The sequence below is a fragment of the Protopterus annectens genome, chromosome 12.part0 (genome assembly GCF_019279795.1).
Source record: "Protopterus annectens isolate FY-2018-M chromosome 12.part0, PAN1.0, whole genome shotgun sequence".
Taxonomy (NCBI): Eukaryota; Metazoa; Chordata; order Ceratodontiformes; family Protopteridae; genus Protopterus; species Protopterus annectens.
In genome coordinates this window covers 101,661,944-101,679,560 of record NC_056746.1, presented here as the reverse complement: position 1 = coordinate 101,679,560, position 17,617 = coordinate 101,661,944, and the positions used below count along the sequence as shown (strand labels likewise).

The following is a 17,617-nucleotide window of genomic DNA, read 5'->3' as shown; positions in this document are numbered from 1 at the left end:
CGCCATTTTCTTCAGTTTTTCTTGCCCCAGATGTCAGGTGCCCCCAGAAGGAAGGCAATAATAAATTTGTGTGATAATGCAGTGCTATATAATCAAAATACAGTAGTTGCAAGCAAATACATCATAAATGAAAACCCCAATCAGGTTGTATGAGGATGTGTTAGCCTATAGGCCTGTCTCAAGAGGGGAAGGAGGGAGGGAAACCTGGACTGCAGCTGTATTAGCACTCGAACATCTACGTTTATGGTAGGTACAAAACTGTACTATATTCATCGTGCATACAGCTGCAGTCATAACAGATGGGTAGAATCCCAAAGCTAAGAAAGGGGTGGTAGGCACTAGTTGGAACTAGGAGGAGCCAAAATGCCCTGCAAGACTGCAGTGGCAAAGCCTGCTCTAGATTTGGAGTAAAATGGTAGGTTGTAGTGCTTGGAAAAGGTATGCACAGAACTCCAAGTGGCTGCTTCCAAAATAACCTTGGAAGGAACTCCTCTGAGGAAGGCTGTAGAGGTGGCTGTGGCCCTGGTGGAATGAGTTCTAATGCCTGTAGGAACAGTTTTGCCATGAAAGGAATAGCAAAAGCGTATGCAGTGGGCTATCCATTTTGAAATTGTCTGTTTGGAAATTGGCTTCCCTTGAGCTCCTACCGCATAGGCCACAAAGAGCTGTTCTGATTTTCTGAAAGGCTTTGTTCTGTCCAAATAATAACGCAGCTGTCTGTGGATGTCCAAGGAATGTAGTAATCTCTCCCCTTTGTTTTGAGGATTAGGATTAAAAGTAGGTAAATGTATGGCCTGATTTAAAGCTACCCTGGATACCACTTTAGGCATAAAGGTCGGGTTGGTTCGTAAGGAAACTCTGTCCTGATGGAAGATGATAAAGGGTTGGACAGCCATGAGAGCCTGTAGTTCTGAAACTCTACAAGCTGAGGTGATAGCCAGAAGGAAAGCTGTTTTCCAGGACAAATATTGCAAATCTGATTAGGCAGCTGGCTCAAAAGGAGGCAAGGTCAATTTTTCCAGAATGAAATTAAGATCCCAAGCAGGTATTGGTTGTTTCCATGGAGGCCTTAAATTCTTAGCCCCTCTGAGGAACTGTCTTAAGAGAGGGTGAGAGAATAAAGGTGGATCAGTGTTGTATTCTGCAGAAATGGCTGAGGCATGTATTTTGATGGAGGAGAAAGAAAGTCCACTGCTTAGCAGTTCAGCCAAATATTGTAGTATTTGAGGTAAATTCAGTTTTCCAGGATCCTGCCCCATTTTCTCATTCCAGACACAAAAACGTTTCCATTTTGCGGAGTAAGCTTTTCTAGTTGATGGCCTTCTGGCCTCCAAAATGACATCCTGCACCTCCTTGGAGAGTAGGGCCTGTTGAGATGCTAAGGAATCTTCCATGTGGCTAGATTGAGTGTTTTTAGCTGGCTGTGAAGAGTTCTGAAACTGTGCTGAGTCAGAAGAAGAGGCATTAGAGGCAGGGTCCATGGTGGGGAATGCATCAGGCTCCTCAGGAGTGGGTACCAGTGTTGCCTTGGCCAGTCCGGAGCAATGAGAATCATCTTTGGTCTGTCTGCTTTGGTCTTTAATAGAACTTTGGGCAGCAGAGGAAGAGGAGGGAAGGCATAAACTGTCATTGATGTCCAACTGAAAGAAAGAGCGTCCACTCTCCAGGCCTTTGGATGGAAGATCCTTGAGCAGAATTTTGTCAATTGATGATTCTTGTGGGAGGCAAAGAGATCTACGTCTGGCCTTCCCCATTCTTGGATTATTTCTGTAAAAACTTTTGGATGCAATTTCCATTCGTGTGGATCTGTCATATTCCTGCTTAGGTTGCCTGCCAGCGTGTTTTCCTTGCCTGGCAAGTACTGTGCTTGTAGTTCCATTTGTAAGTCCATGGCCATGTTCCAAAGTGACATGGCCAGTCTGCATAGGGGGTAAGAATGTGTTCCTCCCTGTTTATGTACCACATAACTGTGGTGTTGTCCGTTCTTATCAATAATTGACCTGGTTGTAGAAGGTCCTTGAAAGCTATAACAGCATTTATTACTGCTAGCATTTCTTTTTGATTGATGTGAAGGTGCTTTTCTTTTTGGGACCATTTGCCCTGAATGCACCGATCTGTCATGTCTTCCAGGCGTAGTCCGAGGAGTCTGTTGTGATAACTTGATTTGCTTGAGGCTTGCTGAATGGAAGACCTGTGTTTGTTTGACATGCTTGAGCCCACCACAGAAATTCCTTTTGCAGATATGGAATTAGTGGTATTATTGTTTCCAAACTGTGGCTGTGTTGAGACCATATGTTTTTCAGGTACCATTGTAGTTTCCTCATGTGCAGCTTTGCACATGGGATTAGTAAGATGCAAGATGCCATGAATCCCAGAGCCTGCAGGATTTTCCTTGCAGTCAGCCTGGTGCAATTTGCTAGTGTTCTGAAGTATTGTATTAGTTGCCCCTGCTTCTCTGGCGTGAGGTAGGCCATCTGGGTGTTTGTGTCCAAATTGGCACCTAGGAAAATTATCTTCCGAGAAGGTATTAGCCTTGATTTCTTTTTGTTGACTGTGTATCCCAGAGATTTCAATAACATTATTACATAAGCCAGATGTTTCAGAAGAATGTGCTTGCTGTCCACTTGGATCAGGCAGTCGTCCAAATAGGGGTATATTTGTATCCCTTGAAGTCTGCAGTAGGCAATTACTGATGCCAGGCATTTCGTGAATACTCTGGGTGCAGTAGATAAGCCAAAGGGCAATGCAGAGAATTGATAATGGGTTTAACCTGCAAGAAATCTGAGGTACCTTCTGCAATTTTGTCTGATTGGGACATGCAGGTATGCCTCCTTGAGGTCCAATGTTACCAGCCAAGACTCCTTGCCCAGCATGGGAAGAAGTTGCTGTAGAGTGAGCATCTTGAATTTTGGTACGAGTAGAAATGTGTTTAGGATGGATAGGTCCAAAATAGGTCTCCAATATTTTCCCTTCCTTGGCACCAGAAATAGCCTGGAATAAAAACCTTGACCTTGTTCGTGCGTAGGTACCTCTTGAATAGCTTTCATGTTTATGAGATCTGCAATTTGTTTTTGTGCCTCTGCCCTTTGATTGTGTGGCAGGTTTGGCATGCCTCTTATTTTTGGAAGGGTGTGAAAATGAAATTTGTAGCCTCTGTTTATAATGTCCAGGATCCATTTGTCCTTTGTGACAACATGCCAATTTTTGAAAATAATGCCAGCTTTCCTCCTAAGGGGGCTGCCGTTTGAAACCTGGTTGGCATGCAAAGGGGAAAGTCATTGGGTTTGCTTTCTGAAAGATTGCGAGTTGTCCTCACCACCTCTTTGTGTAGGGGCTTGCCATTGTCTGCCTCTATACGATCCTTGGGATTGTCCTCTGCCCCTAGGGCACCTGTATCTGCCTCCTTGGGGTCTGTCTGTGGCAGGAAAGGACCAGTTTTTGGAAGGCCAATTTCTACTAAAACGTGGGGGTTGAACCTGTAGAAATTCTTTCTCTGTTTGCATTGATTTAGCCTTTTCCTCCATTTTCCTTAATACCTCATCAGCATTAGCACCAAATAGTACATCCTTTTGAAGTGGGGCGTTTAGTAATTTAGCTTTGACATGATCAGGCAAGGCTTGTTCCTTGAGCCAGGCATGCCTACGTATGACTGATCCTGTAACAGCAGCTCTACATGAGGCCCCTAGAGCATCAAAACCTCATTGTAAGGTATGCTTACCCACTTGTTCTGCACTATGCATCAAATCCTGCAACTCCTTCAAGTCTGGTTGTTCAGGTTGTGACATTTTACTCTTCAATTGTGATAAAAAAACTGTTGGTATTTTAGCATATGAAACTGACAGTTTAAGGCCCTCATGGATAAGGTAGCAGAGGTATATACCTTTTTCCCCCACCTTTCTAAGGATCTGGAATCTCTCTCGGAGGGCAATGGATTTTTGGCAATGGAGGCCTTAACTCCCTTGGGGCCCTGTGAGATGGTTTCTGGGTCAGCAGCATGGCTTTTGTAAAGAAATTGGTGCGAGTCAGGAACCCTGTAGTACCTGTCAGGCTTAAATGGTGCTATTGGTAGAGAGTCCGGGTTAAGGCAGGCCTCCGAGTAAACATCATCTAGGATTGTCCAAGACAGGAGGTATAGCCAGAGGCCTATGCTGAGGTAACAAGAGAAAAATCTGAATAATCCTGGCCTTCCCAGTGGAAGTGTTCCCTTAAAGTATGCACAGTTTCCCCAAATGAGTAATCCTCAGGGGGGGATACAGAAGGGATGGACTCCTCCGCATCAGAGTCTTCAAAAGGGGAGTAAGAATGTTCCTCATCATCAGAGTACTCTGAAATAATGGAGCCCTGGTCAGAGGAGGGGGAATCTTCCTCCACTCTGGGCCTTTTGTCCGGTGGGTGCTGAGAACCTCTGATTAGAGTAATTAAATCCTCAGCCATTTTAAGCATCTGTTTCTTAGGCATGGGGCCTGTAGATGGGCCCTGTGTAGCTGGTCTCTTAGGGTGCAAGGATGCTTTAGACTTTGTGAAAGCCTTGATGGAGAAAGAAGAGGAAGGTCTGAAGACACCTTGAGTGGAGGTGGACCTGTCTGCATTATGAGTTTCAACGCCAAGAGTGGCTTCGGTATCTGTAGTCGGGGTGTGGGCCAAGGAGCCTGCGACCTCGGGCACAGGAGACATAGTCAAAGAAGTGTTGTCTGTAATCAGGGGCTGCGTAGGCGCCTCACTGAGAACCGGACCACGTGTAGTCGGCTTTGGCGTGGTGTCGGTAGAGGCCACGGACCTCGTGTGTCGGTCCTTGTCTTTGCGTTTTTTAGACAAAACCGGAGTCGGAGTATCCAACGACATAGTATAGTTAAATGCTTTAAATCCAATAAAAAGTGCCAGGGCATGCTGGTTTACATTCAGAAAGTTTATTCCACAATGAATTAAAATCCACTCTAGGTACTCAGCTCAAGAAACAAAAATGTCAGCTCGACAGATAAATGTGTTAACGCTCTTAAATCAACACTTCCAATATGCGTTTTCGTCCTTAGGACTTCATCAGACAATCTACTTCCATTAACACACATTTAAATAATAAATACATTGAATATAATTAACTTAATTATCCATAGAGCTTTATCTATTAATTCAAACACACCAATCTATGTGCATAGTTCATGAATATTAATGCCTATCATTTTAAAGTGCTATAGTGCTTGATGTTTTAAAATATAAATATACACATTTAAAATAAACAATTAAAAACTGGCATGAATCAAATTGTTAAAATGATTAAATACTAATTTCAAATGTTAATTAATTACATATATATATATATATATATATATATATATATATAAATAAATAATAAAAATTAACATTCAATCCTTAAAAATATTTTGTTGTGAATGGGAACTAGCTTTATATACAATGAAGAAAATTTTAAAAAAGAATGGAACAAGTTCAGCTCTTTAACAGATATAGAAGAAATCCCTAGAATGGAACCAAAAATAGTTTTCAAAAATTCACCAAATTTAGGTAAAATATTAGAAAGGAGTAGTGAAATAGCAAGTGAAAGAAACAGAGTGAGGAGGGGGACATACAAATGTGGCAGATGCCAACAATGTCCATATATCATGAATAAGGTAGAAATATACATAGAAAGTAGAAAGAGAAGGATAAAAAGTATGAATTATTATAATTGTGAGAGAAGAGGGGTAGTATATATTGCTATTTGTCAGAAATGTCAGTCGTTTTACGTGGGTAAAACGGAGAGATGTTTCAAACGGAGAAGATATGAACATAATTATGACATTCTGAAAGCAAAAAAACACTAATGCATTATATAAACACATGAATACATGCCCTGAATCCAAGTTTGAATTTTATGTGTTGGATCAAGTCAAGCCAGATATTAGAGGGGGCCTGTGGGAGGAAATTTTGGAAAGTAGGGAGTTATGGTGGCAGGTCAACCTAGATTCCAACACTAACCCAGGGATCAATGATTTTCTCACAATTTCACCTCTACTTAAAATAAGAGCTAATAAATTGTAGTGTAATTCTGGATATGGACACCAGATGGCACTATTCATTGTATATAAAGCTAGTTCCCATTCACAACAAAATATTTTTAAGGATTGAATGAATGTTAATTTTTATTAATTTATATATATATATATATATATATATATATATATATATATATATTAATTAACATTTGAAATTAGTATTTAATCATTTTAACAATTTGATTCATGCCAGTTTTCAATTGTTTATTTTAAATGTGTATATTTATATTTTAAAACATCAAGCACTATAGCACTTTAAAATGATAGGCATTAATATTCATGAACTATGCACATAGATTGGTGTGTTTGAATTAATAGATAAAGCTCTATGGATAATTAAGTTAATTATATTCAATGTATTTATTATTTAAATGTGTGTTAATGGAAGTAGATTGTCTGATGAAGTCCTAAGGACGAAAACGCATATTGGAAGTGTTGATGTAAGAGCGTTAACACATTTATCTGTCGAGCTGACATTTTTGTTTCTCGAGCTGAGTACCTAGAGTGGATTTTAATTCATTGTGGAATAAAGTTTCTGAATGTAAACCAGCGTGCCCTGGCACTTTGTATTGGATTTATAGTTCTCTTTGGAGTGCTTACACTTTTTCATGGTTCATAGTTAAATGCTTTCCCAAAATAATGCTGGGCGAACTCCGCCCGACGCTTAATAGTGCGTTTGTTGAATGTAGCACAAAAGCGACAGACCGAGACGTCGTGGTCTGGGCCAAAACAAGGTATACAGAGGGAATGGAAATCCTTATGTGGTATTTGCTTCCCACAAGAAATACAATTATTAACTGTGTCTGACATCGGTCTGAGACAAGAAAAGTTTCAACGGGTACTTAGCTTTAAGAAGACTTTGGTTTCCAAATTTCGTAATTTCAGGAGCTGGCCAACCGGCACTTGCGAACTGCTTCTGCCGGCACCGCGCAAGAAAGACTGAAGAAAATGGCGTCGGCTGGTTCTTTTATACCCTGTCGCACTGACGTCAGGAAGAAGCGATGACAACCGACGGACCTAGACTTTGGAATTCGGCCGACCGAGGACCCGCCTGACGGCAGGAAAACCCATCTGTTGTGACTGCAGCTGTATGCACGATGAACATCTGCCCAGTCGAAAAAAACTGGTAAACAAACTAAAACAAATTAATGAACAAATGAGAGTATGATAGTCAAGTCATATTACAAAGAAACACAAATCTTTATCACAATCATGTTACACAGGATTCAGTGACATAGCCAAAATGGAAGTGGACCAGCGCACATTAGCACTACATTCTTATCTGATAAAAGAACCAAGTTTAAGGACCCTAAGTCCATGTCTGAAATAACTTACTGATGAGTTCAATCTTGCCGTTGTTCTTGACATGGTAAAAGGAGGCTGCAATTCTTGGGGACTCTCCATGCAGTACGGCAAACTTGCTACCATTGGGTTCCCATGCAAATGCTATAATGCTTTCTATTAAATAAGAGGGGGGAAAAAACAAGATTATACATCATGGAATAACCAATCAAGAGCAGTTTGAAATTCACACAGTAGACACCTTCAAACATTTAAAAAGACGATGTATGTATATCCTAAGGTCACTATTTTTTTTTTATCTAAACTGCTGCCTACAGTTCCACTGCCTTTACTTCCTGCTAACAAATTTATCTCCGATGTAGTAAGTACAGCCAGTGTGCTTAACCCTGCAGTACCAAAACTGCATGCCACATTACAGAATGTCCTAGCTGATCATCAGTATTCACTACACCTTGTGGCACTAATCCATGCAGATGAGAGAAGGCACACTGTATGCCTCACTAACAATAAATAACAAGCACAGCTGTGACAATATACCCGCCACAACAGTAGATGGCTGAACAACAGGATCACTGCTGCAGCTTAAATACTTACCTGTGATAATTAGCAGCAGGCAGATGTCAGCCTTTAAATCCTGACCCCCCTCCCAATGCTTTAGGACATGTATAAAGCAAGACTTGACATCTAGATTATGTCAGAAAAAGGTATGGAAGATGAAAGGTCAACTCACCTAATCTTCCATCCCTTCTTTTAGAACAAAGAAGCCAACAATTATGTTCCAAAGTCCAAACTCAGCATCAAGGGACTTAACCCTGCTGGTCATTCCTGCCACCAGAAGGACTTAGCCTATCTCTGAAGTCCAGCAAACAAGACCTGTATGGCAGAAATTTTTGTGGTGTGCTAGATGGGCAACAACTCCTTCCAGAGAAAAACGAAATGAGTAGGTGCCAGCATGGAGAGGAATAAGACACTCCCTGCTCATCTGCAATTTGACAAAATACAAATTAACAAAATAATTCCTTAATAGATGCTTACTGCTCTTTGGAAGTCCCTTTAAAGGGATTAAGACACAGACTACTAATTACTTACTGCACAGAAACAGAAGTGAAGATGATGGAGACTAATTTGTGCTGAGCAGAAACAGAATCATGCTGATGTCCTTAGCGTGGTCAGTCCAGCTCCTCTTTGAAGACATTATGGAAAGTATGACTGTAGCCAGATTTCAGGACCTCAAGGTCTACTTTGATACTGCTGTTTAGGTTCACTGAATATGTACTGACACGTCAGGCACAAGGTCAAATGTTGACCTGCAACCAATTCCCACTGATTGAGAGATTACACTGCAGCAGTGATCCTTCTGATTAACAAATTTATATGTACAAACTATAACTGGAAATGGTGGCTTAAAGTGGGTAGATCTTCAAGAAGAAGGGGGAGTGGGGGAGACTTGATAAATGTTGCCATTTTGTGGAATGAGGGAAGACCATATTCTACTGTTCATCTTCGAGATACTGCTACCCAGCACTGTTTGGTCTAGCTATTACTGCAGCAATCAACATGTGACAGAAACGGAAATGCTGCAATTCACTATTCTTCTGCAGTACAGAGCCGTCTCCAAAGTCCTGTGACCACAGAGCTTAACAAAGTAACAGTAGTGGGTAACTGTAAGCCGTCAATGATGGTTCAATGGGCCCACATGGAAGGACAAAGTCTGGTTCCTAACACTTGACATCCATTACAGCATACAGAAAGCATGCCGTGTAAGAGCATGGATGCACACTTGGTTCCGCTAACTTGTGTTGGTGCCGCAGTGTTCATCACAAATGTTGCAACAGACACGTATCGGAAAGCACAAGAAAGCCCTCATTTCAGCAGGAGTGCACATTAGCTACCGGATGGTGTAGTTGCACATGTAAAAACCTGAACGAGCCATAGATGCAGGACTTGTGCCCTATTGCAGCCTGTGGACACTGGAAGCTTACAGCTTCATACTGTCCTTTTAACTCTATCTTACCTGTGGGATTTTAAATAAATACTTGATTGCAGCTTTGTAATATCCGCGGTGGTGGTGCTGCGGTAGCATTGTCGCCTCACAGTAAGACGTTGTTCGGTTCGATTCTCAGCTAGAGCATCTTCTGCGTGGAGACATGCGTGAATGGGCGTACCTTCGTTGAAGGTTGTGCATCAGGGCTGGCAACTCGGCACGTAAAAATCAACTGCCAATCATTAGCGGACCGGAGTTCTGCTGTGGCGACCCCTAACCGGGAAAGGACGAAAGACACAACAACTTGATTGCAGCTTTGTCATTCCACTGTACAGTTCTGCTCAAGCTCGTCCTACATTCCTAGCATTTTTTTTCCCTGCCTTGGTCCTTTTCGTATGGATACAAACTTAATGCACAAACTTTGGGTCTTGTGTCAATAAGTTTCTATTGGGCTAAATTTACATTTCTTTTTAAGACAACTATTAGTGTTAATCATTTGATACAACTTTAACTGTTCTGTGTTTGTTAGCTTAATTTATCTTTGTATACTACTTTGCAACTTTTACTCAGATTGCACGTGTCTTAAATAACACTGCAATTCGTCCATACCGTTTAATTTTATATTTCATTATTTACCGATTTACTATGCTTCATGTGAATTTGTATGAAGTGTTTAAGCAGTGAAATAAAACTGAAGCAAATGAAGAACAGGTTCTCAGGCTTTTACGAAGTAATTAAGTCACTCCTACTTGTTTCTCACGTCCATAAGGGATTCTGGAACCAGACCAGAGGAATATTTACAATTACCCATTCATTTATCCAGGTTTTTAGTGAACAGGATTTGGGAGCCAAATTGTTTAAGATAAAAGAGAAATTTCTGCTACCCCTCTCCTGCCATTTTCACACACACTTCCTTCCTTACTTCAGCTAATTTGACTTCTTTACCCCCACCTTATTTTTCCTGTCTCCCTTCCCCTCACCCTTTACACTTACTACCTGTACTTTTTCCCCATCTCCATGAACATTTCTTTCATCTCTTCTTTATAAGAGCTCAGTAACCTCTGTATACTCTACTCCCTCGATCCTCGCTCCCCCATCTGCTCAACCATACTATTATATTAACAAATCATATTAATTCTTCTTCCTGCTTGCTCTTAGGCCACATGTTAATAAGTTTTCCTCTGTATATACACTGTTTATGGCTTTAAATATGTTTTCTCTCTTTACATTTATCCAATGTATTTGTAACTTGTCTACATTTCTACATTTACTCGGCTTTTACTCTGTAAAAACTGTTTGTATAAACTGTCATTGTGGAACTTTTCTCCCCGGGCCTCCAATGAAAATGGACTTTTTTGTCTAGATGGGCTTTCCCGGTAAACAAATGCAAAATAAATAAATAAATACATGTACTCCAGATTAGAAGAATTCTTTAGAAAGGGTCTGTCCTGCCAACAGATTCTGTTTATGCTACAGTGGAGGTTTAGGTCTCTAGTACACGTATTTGTAACATTATGGGTTTTGCGTAAGAGGTCATGAACAACAGGGTTATTTGAGGTCTTACAGGGTAGGCAAAGGTCAGACTATGCAAGTTTTGTAAGAGACGGATAGCATTAAGACATTCCTTTGATGTCAAGGAACTCAAGTGCTCCCCAGGTACACAAGTGCTAGGCTTTCAAGCTGAAGTGTCTGAACAGGTACATGCTGAAAGAGAGATATACTATTATGGGTTTACTAATGAAAGAGTACAGAGGAATTAGAATGTCCTTGAACTCAAATAGATATGTGGTGGCCAAAAGACTTCCTTGTTTACAAAAGGTGACCAGTGACCAAATCCCCAGTAACTGTATCATTTATATGACAGGTGCACGGGTGTTCTCTTTTTCCAAAGAACACAAAGCTGCACTTTTTAGAATTTAGCTTCAGGCTGTGGTCTTGTCATCATTTGTGTGTGTTTAGTCCCTCCTGTAGGGTCTTCTGGGGAGTGGAGGATAGCCACAGCTTTGAAATAATCTGCAGACTTGATCTCGAAATGCGCCTTAATGTCTGTATGGACATCATAAATGTAAGCAACAGAAAGCAGTGGTTCCAATACGGAGCCCTGGGGGACCTTGCTAGTAACAAGCCTTTAAGAAGAAAGTGCGCCCCCATCTTAATTTGTTGGGTTCTGTCACCAGCATGTCACATAAGGATTAGCATTAGATCTTCCTTGACCTATCAAAAACATCTGCTACAGCTGCACACCAAAAATGTCTTCATGAACTTGCTTCTCTAGGTCTCAGTGCTCAAACCCTAACTTGGCTTCATAGTGGTCTATCCAATAGAAAACAGGCGGTTAAATGGCACAAGGACTACTCCAGTTTCCTTCTAGTCTCAGTCAGCATTCTCAAGGATCAGTTGTAAGACACTCCCAAGGATCAGATGTAGGACACCCTTCTCTTTAATATCATTAATAACAATCGCAGATAAAAAAGAACCAAACCAAGTAACAGGTGAATAAGCACAAAGGCGAACTGGATGTGAGGAGATAAAATGTATTAAACATTTTTGTCACAATTACTATTGACTTCTTCAGAATACTGTTACCACAACTAAAACACATTAAATACTCTTGTTAAGCACATTTACATAGCTAACTGAAGCTTTGCTTCCATTTAAAAAGACAGGCTCAAAAATACTTACTGCACAATACAAAAAACAACATAATACGCTATGAAATACTACTATGAAATATTTATAAAAAATGAAACATACAAATATATCTAAATATATATATATATATATATATATATATATATATATATATATAAAAAATCAATTTAAATGCATAAACTGTTTCCTGTTTTTACATATGTTAATGCAATCTATTACAAGTGGTGGTCCGCTTTTAAATTTTAAATAGCTGCTGAGGGATGCTACTTCATTAAGACCTGGAAATCTTGTAGCATTAACCCTCAGCTGCCACAAGAAATCTTTGTATTCTAAAAACAGGTCCAATGTACCACCCCTTTCATCCATCTCTACCTGCTCCAAAACCGCAAACTTAAAATAATGGCCTGGAAAATTACAAAGATGTTTAGCCAGCGCATTTTTTGTATTAGCCTTCCCTATATCATAAATGTGCTGATATATCCGGGTTCTAAATTCATTCTTGGTTTTTTCTATGTAATATCCAGAACACACCTGGCAAACACCAATGTACACTACATTTATTGTAACACAGCTGTTGTTCTGACTGTATCTCACCCAACCATAATTTTCAATAAATACATCGTCTCCTTCTAAAATGTGCTGGCACTGGGTGCAATGTCCACATTTTGCCATCCTGCCTTTGTCAGCTTTGTTCTTTCTGTCTTTGTTTTTTTCTAATATATTTTTTAAACTTGTATCTTTCTTATACACTACAACTGGTGCATCACCCAATTTGACACTTGTGAGCTCATCACTTTTTAATATATACCAATTTTTTTACAAAAATGTCTCTAATCAGTGGGAATTGTGGGTTGTATGTCAAAATTAATGCATTTTTATAGTTACTGATGTTACCCGTTACCGTTTCACTGTTACCAAATGGTGCACCCCTTCCAGGTGTATCAAGGCCTAGTAATGGATAAAAGTGTCCCTCAATTCTCTTGCGGGTCACCTCATCCAACAGAGGTCTCACAAAGTAAGCTGAATAACCTCTCTTCATCGACATGCCCAATAAAACATTCTTTTCTTTGTAGAATTCATCCAAGTCACTTATCATCCGAGCAAGTCTTACCCCTTGTCCCTTCATTAGAGACCTCCTTTGGTGCAAGGGGTGTCCACTTTCAAAGGGAAGAAGGCTCAGTCAGCATTCTCAAGGATCAGCTGTAAGACACTCCCAAGGATCAGTTGTAGGACACCCTTTCTCTTTAATATCATTAATAACAATCTACACTGCACCTCCGAACAAGCAACAACAGTACAATATGCATATGTTGCTACACTCATCTTTTCTGCTCAGACACTATCCTCCCTGCAAAACTTCATCCAACAAGGATCCTTATCCACCAAATCCTGGCTTGATACCGCAGACCTACTCGTACACCACAAAAGAAAAACTAATGCTATTTACCTCAAAAACTACCAAGAACAAAAACATTCATTCCACATTCCATCAAATGATAACAAAAACACAATATGCTCCTCAAACCAAACTCCTCGGAATAATCACTGGTCATTTCAAATATGATCACCACCTCCTATAAGTCATAAAAAAGAAAAGCAAAAGTACAGCTGTGTACCCTTACCGCAAACGTAGACGTTAGAGTGTATTCACTGTCGGAAAAGCAAAAGTACAGCTGTGTACACTTACCGCAAACGTAGATGTTAGAGTGCATTCACTGTCGCAGTCATCACATCATTTGGATTATCTGCTTGCAGTAGCCCTCAATTCGGCCCGATTAACAAAGTCTTAGGTCCTGCGTCGGTTGCTGTCTCTTCTTCCGTGACGTCAGGTAATCAGGGGTATAAAACATGCAGCCGACGCCATTACATCAGTTTTTCTTGCCCCAGATGTCAGGTGCCCCCTTAATGGGAAGCAATAAATAAATTTAAAATATATATATATATATATATATATATATATATATATATATATATATATATACACACACACACACACACACACATACACAAGATTATATGTCCAATAAAAAAGCAAATACACCAAAAAGCTTTTAAACATAGTAAAGGAGAGTAGAGGTATAGCCACAAAAATTTGGGGGGCTGGAGGGAGGGTAACCAGGACTGCAACAGTGAATACACTTGAACATCTACATTTATGGTAAGTGCACACAACTATACTAAGTTCTTCTTGTTTCACTGTTGCAGTCATCACATTTGGGTAGATTCCCAAAGCTAAGGATGGGAGGAGACATTTAGATAGCATTAGGACCAGCTATAAGGCCCTGCAAGACTGCAGTGGTAAAGCCAGCTCTGGATTTAGAGAAAATTGGCAAATGGTAATGCTTGGTGAAAGTATGTACAGAACTCCAGGTATCGGCTTCTAAGATGTCCCTGGTAGGGACACCTCTGAATAAGGCTGTAGAGGTAGATGCAGCACTGGTTGAATGGGGTCTGATCCCCTGTGGGATAGGTTTTCCATGGGGCTTATGGCAGAAATGAATGCAATAGCCTATCCATTAAAAATGGTTTGCTTTGAAATACCTTCCCCTCTGCCCCTGCAGTAAATGCCACCAGCAGTTCAGCTTTCCTTTGAGGTTTAGTCCTGTCCATGTAAAATCTAAGTTGTCTGTGCACATCTGAGTACAGTATCCGTTCCCCTTTGTTCTGTGGATTAAGAAAGAAGGTTGGCAAATGAATGGACTGATTAAGAGCCACACTGGATACCACCTTGGGCATGAAGGAGGGAATTTGTTCTGAGGGACACCTTGTCTGCATGAAGATGATCAAAGGCTCCACTGCCATAAGGGCCTGTAATTCTGATATCCTTCCTGCTGAAGTGATTGCTAAAAGGAAGGCTGTTTTCCAAGAAAGGAAATTTAAATCTGCACTAGCAGCTGGCTCGAAAGGAGGAAGAGTGAGTTTCTCCAATACAAAGTTAAGGTCCCAGGCTGGAGTAGGGGCTCTCCTGGGTGGTCTTAAATTTTTGCCCACTCTGAGGAACTGCTTGAGCAGTGGATGAGAGAAGAAGGGAGGTTCTGTGTTATAATAAGCTGAAATGGCTGAGGCGTGAATTTTGACAGAGGAAAAAGAAAGGCCCTTGTGAAGCATCTCAGTTAAGTACTGTAAAATCTGAGGTAAATTGGGTGCTGCTGTGCTCATCCCTTGAGATTGGTTCCAGGCACAAAAATCTTTTTCATTTTTCAGCTTAAGATTTTCTAGTCCTAGGCCTCCTTGCCTCTAAAATGATATCCATCACTAGTTTACTGAGGGATGGTAAAGGAGAGATTAGGTAATTAGCCAGGCTGCTAGGTTCAGGGTTTGAAGCCGAGGGTGCAGAATCTGGTTCTCCTGCTGAGACTACAGGGTAGGGGTCTTAGGCAGGTGCCAATAGTGACACACTGCGAAAGAGGGGGTACCAGTGCTGGCGTGGCCAGTCTGGTGAAATCAATATTGTCCTTGGATTGTCCTGCTTGATCTTTAGTAGTACTTTGGAGAGGAGAGGCAGAGGAGGAAAGGCATAAACTGATAGGTTTTTCCAGCTGAAGGACAGAGCATCCACTTTCCAAGCTTGTTTGTGGGGAGTTCTTGTGCAAAATTTGTCCAAATGGTAGTTCTGGGGGGAGGCAAACAGGTCTACATCTGGGCTCCTCCATTTGTTTGTCAACATGTTGAAAGCCTTTCCTTCCAGTTTCCACTCGTGTGGGTCCATGAGGTTACTGCTTAGTCCGTCTGCCAGTGCATTTAGTTTTCCTAGCAGGAATTCAGCTTATAGATGCACTTGGTAGCTCAAGCCTGTGTTCCCACAGTGTCATGGCTAGTCTGCAGAGGGGGTAGGAATGTGTACCCCCCCGCTTGTTTATGTACCACATAACAGTGTTGTCCATCTTTACCATTAATTGTCCTGGAAGAATGTGGTCCTTGAAGGTTGTCAGAGCACTCTGTACAGCTAACATTTCTTTTTGATATGCAGGTGCATTTGACTTGGGTTCCATTTGCCCTGAATGCACTTCCCTGCCAGGTGAGCCCCCCCCATACATAGTCTGACGAGTCTGTTGTTAGGGTATGGGCGGCAGGGGGTAGAGTGAATGGTAGTCCCTTGTTTTGGTGGCAGACCTCTGCCCACCAAAGGAACTCTAACCGTAGGCAAGGTATGATAGGAATCATTGTTTCTAGATCCTGAGAATGTTGACACCATAGGCTTTTTAGATACCATTGTAGTTTCCTCATATGCAGTCTTGCATATGGAATTAGAAGAATGCAGGAGGCCATGAACCCCAAGGCTTGCAGTATTTGCCTTGCAGATAGCAGGGTTTTTATGGCCACTAGTTTGAAGGAGGTTGTCAAATGAATTTGTTTCTCTGGCGTGAGGAAAACCATCTGGGAAGTTGTATTCAAGCTTGCTCCCAGGAATATAACTTGTTGGCAGGGTACCAGGTGTGATTTCTTTTCATTTATGGTGTACCCCAGACAAGTTAGCACCCTTTGTACAAAAGCCAGATGATTCAAAGGTATATCCTGGCTTTCTGCCTGAATTAGACAATCGTCCATGTATGGGTATATTTGAATATTTCTTTGCCTGCAAAATGCAAGGACTGGGGCTAGGCACTTTCTGAATACCCTGGGTGCAGTAGATAAGCCAAAGGGCAGTGCAGAGAACTGATAGTGCATGTACCCTGCCTTGAAGCATAGGTAACGTCTGCATGATTCCCTGATTGGGATGTGCAGGTATGCTTCCTTTAAATCAAGTGTTGCCAACCAGGCATCTTTGCCTAGCATAGGAAGTAACTGGTGAAGAGTTAACATCTTGAATTTTGGAATCACTAAAAAGGTGTTTAAAGTAGACAGGTCCAGGACAGGACGCCATGAATAGTCTTTTCTGTGTACCAGGAAAAGTCTTCAGTAGAAACCTTGTCCCTTTTCCTCTTCTGATACAGTTTGAATAGCCGCTATGCTTAAGAGAGAGAGTACTTGCTTTTGAGCCTCTGCCCACTGATTTGGGGGTAGATCTGGCCAACCGTTTGGGGTTGATAACGTGTGGAAGTGAAATCTGTATCCTTGGGAAACTACATTTAAAACCCATTTGTCCTTGGTAACGAGTTCCCAGTGTTTTGCATGTAGAGCAATCTTTCCCCCCAAAGGGGCAGTCAGTTGAGAAGTGCTTGGAAATTTTAAAGTTAAGTCACTGAGACAGTTTACCATAGGGGGAGTTTTACTACTCCCAGATTTGGAAGTGGGAGCCCCCCACTGCTTAGTCCTGTGCGTACCTTGGGACTGAAGCCTGGGTGTTCTGCTGGATCTGGGTTTGGACGGAGAAGGCCTGGAAGAGGCAGGAAAGGACCAATTCTTAGAGGGCCAATGTCTACTAAATCTTGGAGGTTGTACTTGTAAAAAAATCTTTAACAGTTTGCATAGATTTAGCTTTTTCCTCCATCTTTTTAAGAACAACTTCTGCCTTGTTGACAAACAGGTGGTCCTGATTTAAGGGAGCAACCAGTAATTTAGCTTTAACATGATCTGGCAAGAATTGCTCCTTAAGCCAAGGATGCCTTCTAAGTACAGACCCAGTGACAGCAGCCCTGCAAGAAGCCTCTAACGAATTAAATCCACACTGCAAAGTATGTTTTCCAACCTG

General features: G+C 41.2%; 1 protein-coding gene across 1 annotated transcript in view; it reads right to left on the bottom strand.

Annotated features, from left to right (window-relative positions):
• The window catches only part of EIF3B (eukaryotic translation initiation factor 3 subunit B), a gene marked incomplete in the record, with an annotated part of 704,366 nt that overhangs the window by 367,199 nt on the left and 319,550 nt on the right, over positions 1 to 17,617 (bottom strand). Inside the window, 1 exon segment of the mRNA XM_044089128.1 lies at positions 7,383 to 7,505. Within this exon segment, the coding sequence (XP_043945063.1) occupies positions 7,383 to 7,505 (123 nt within the window).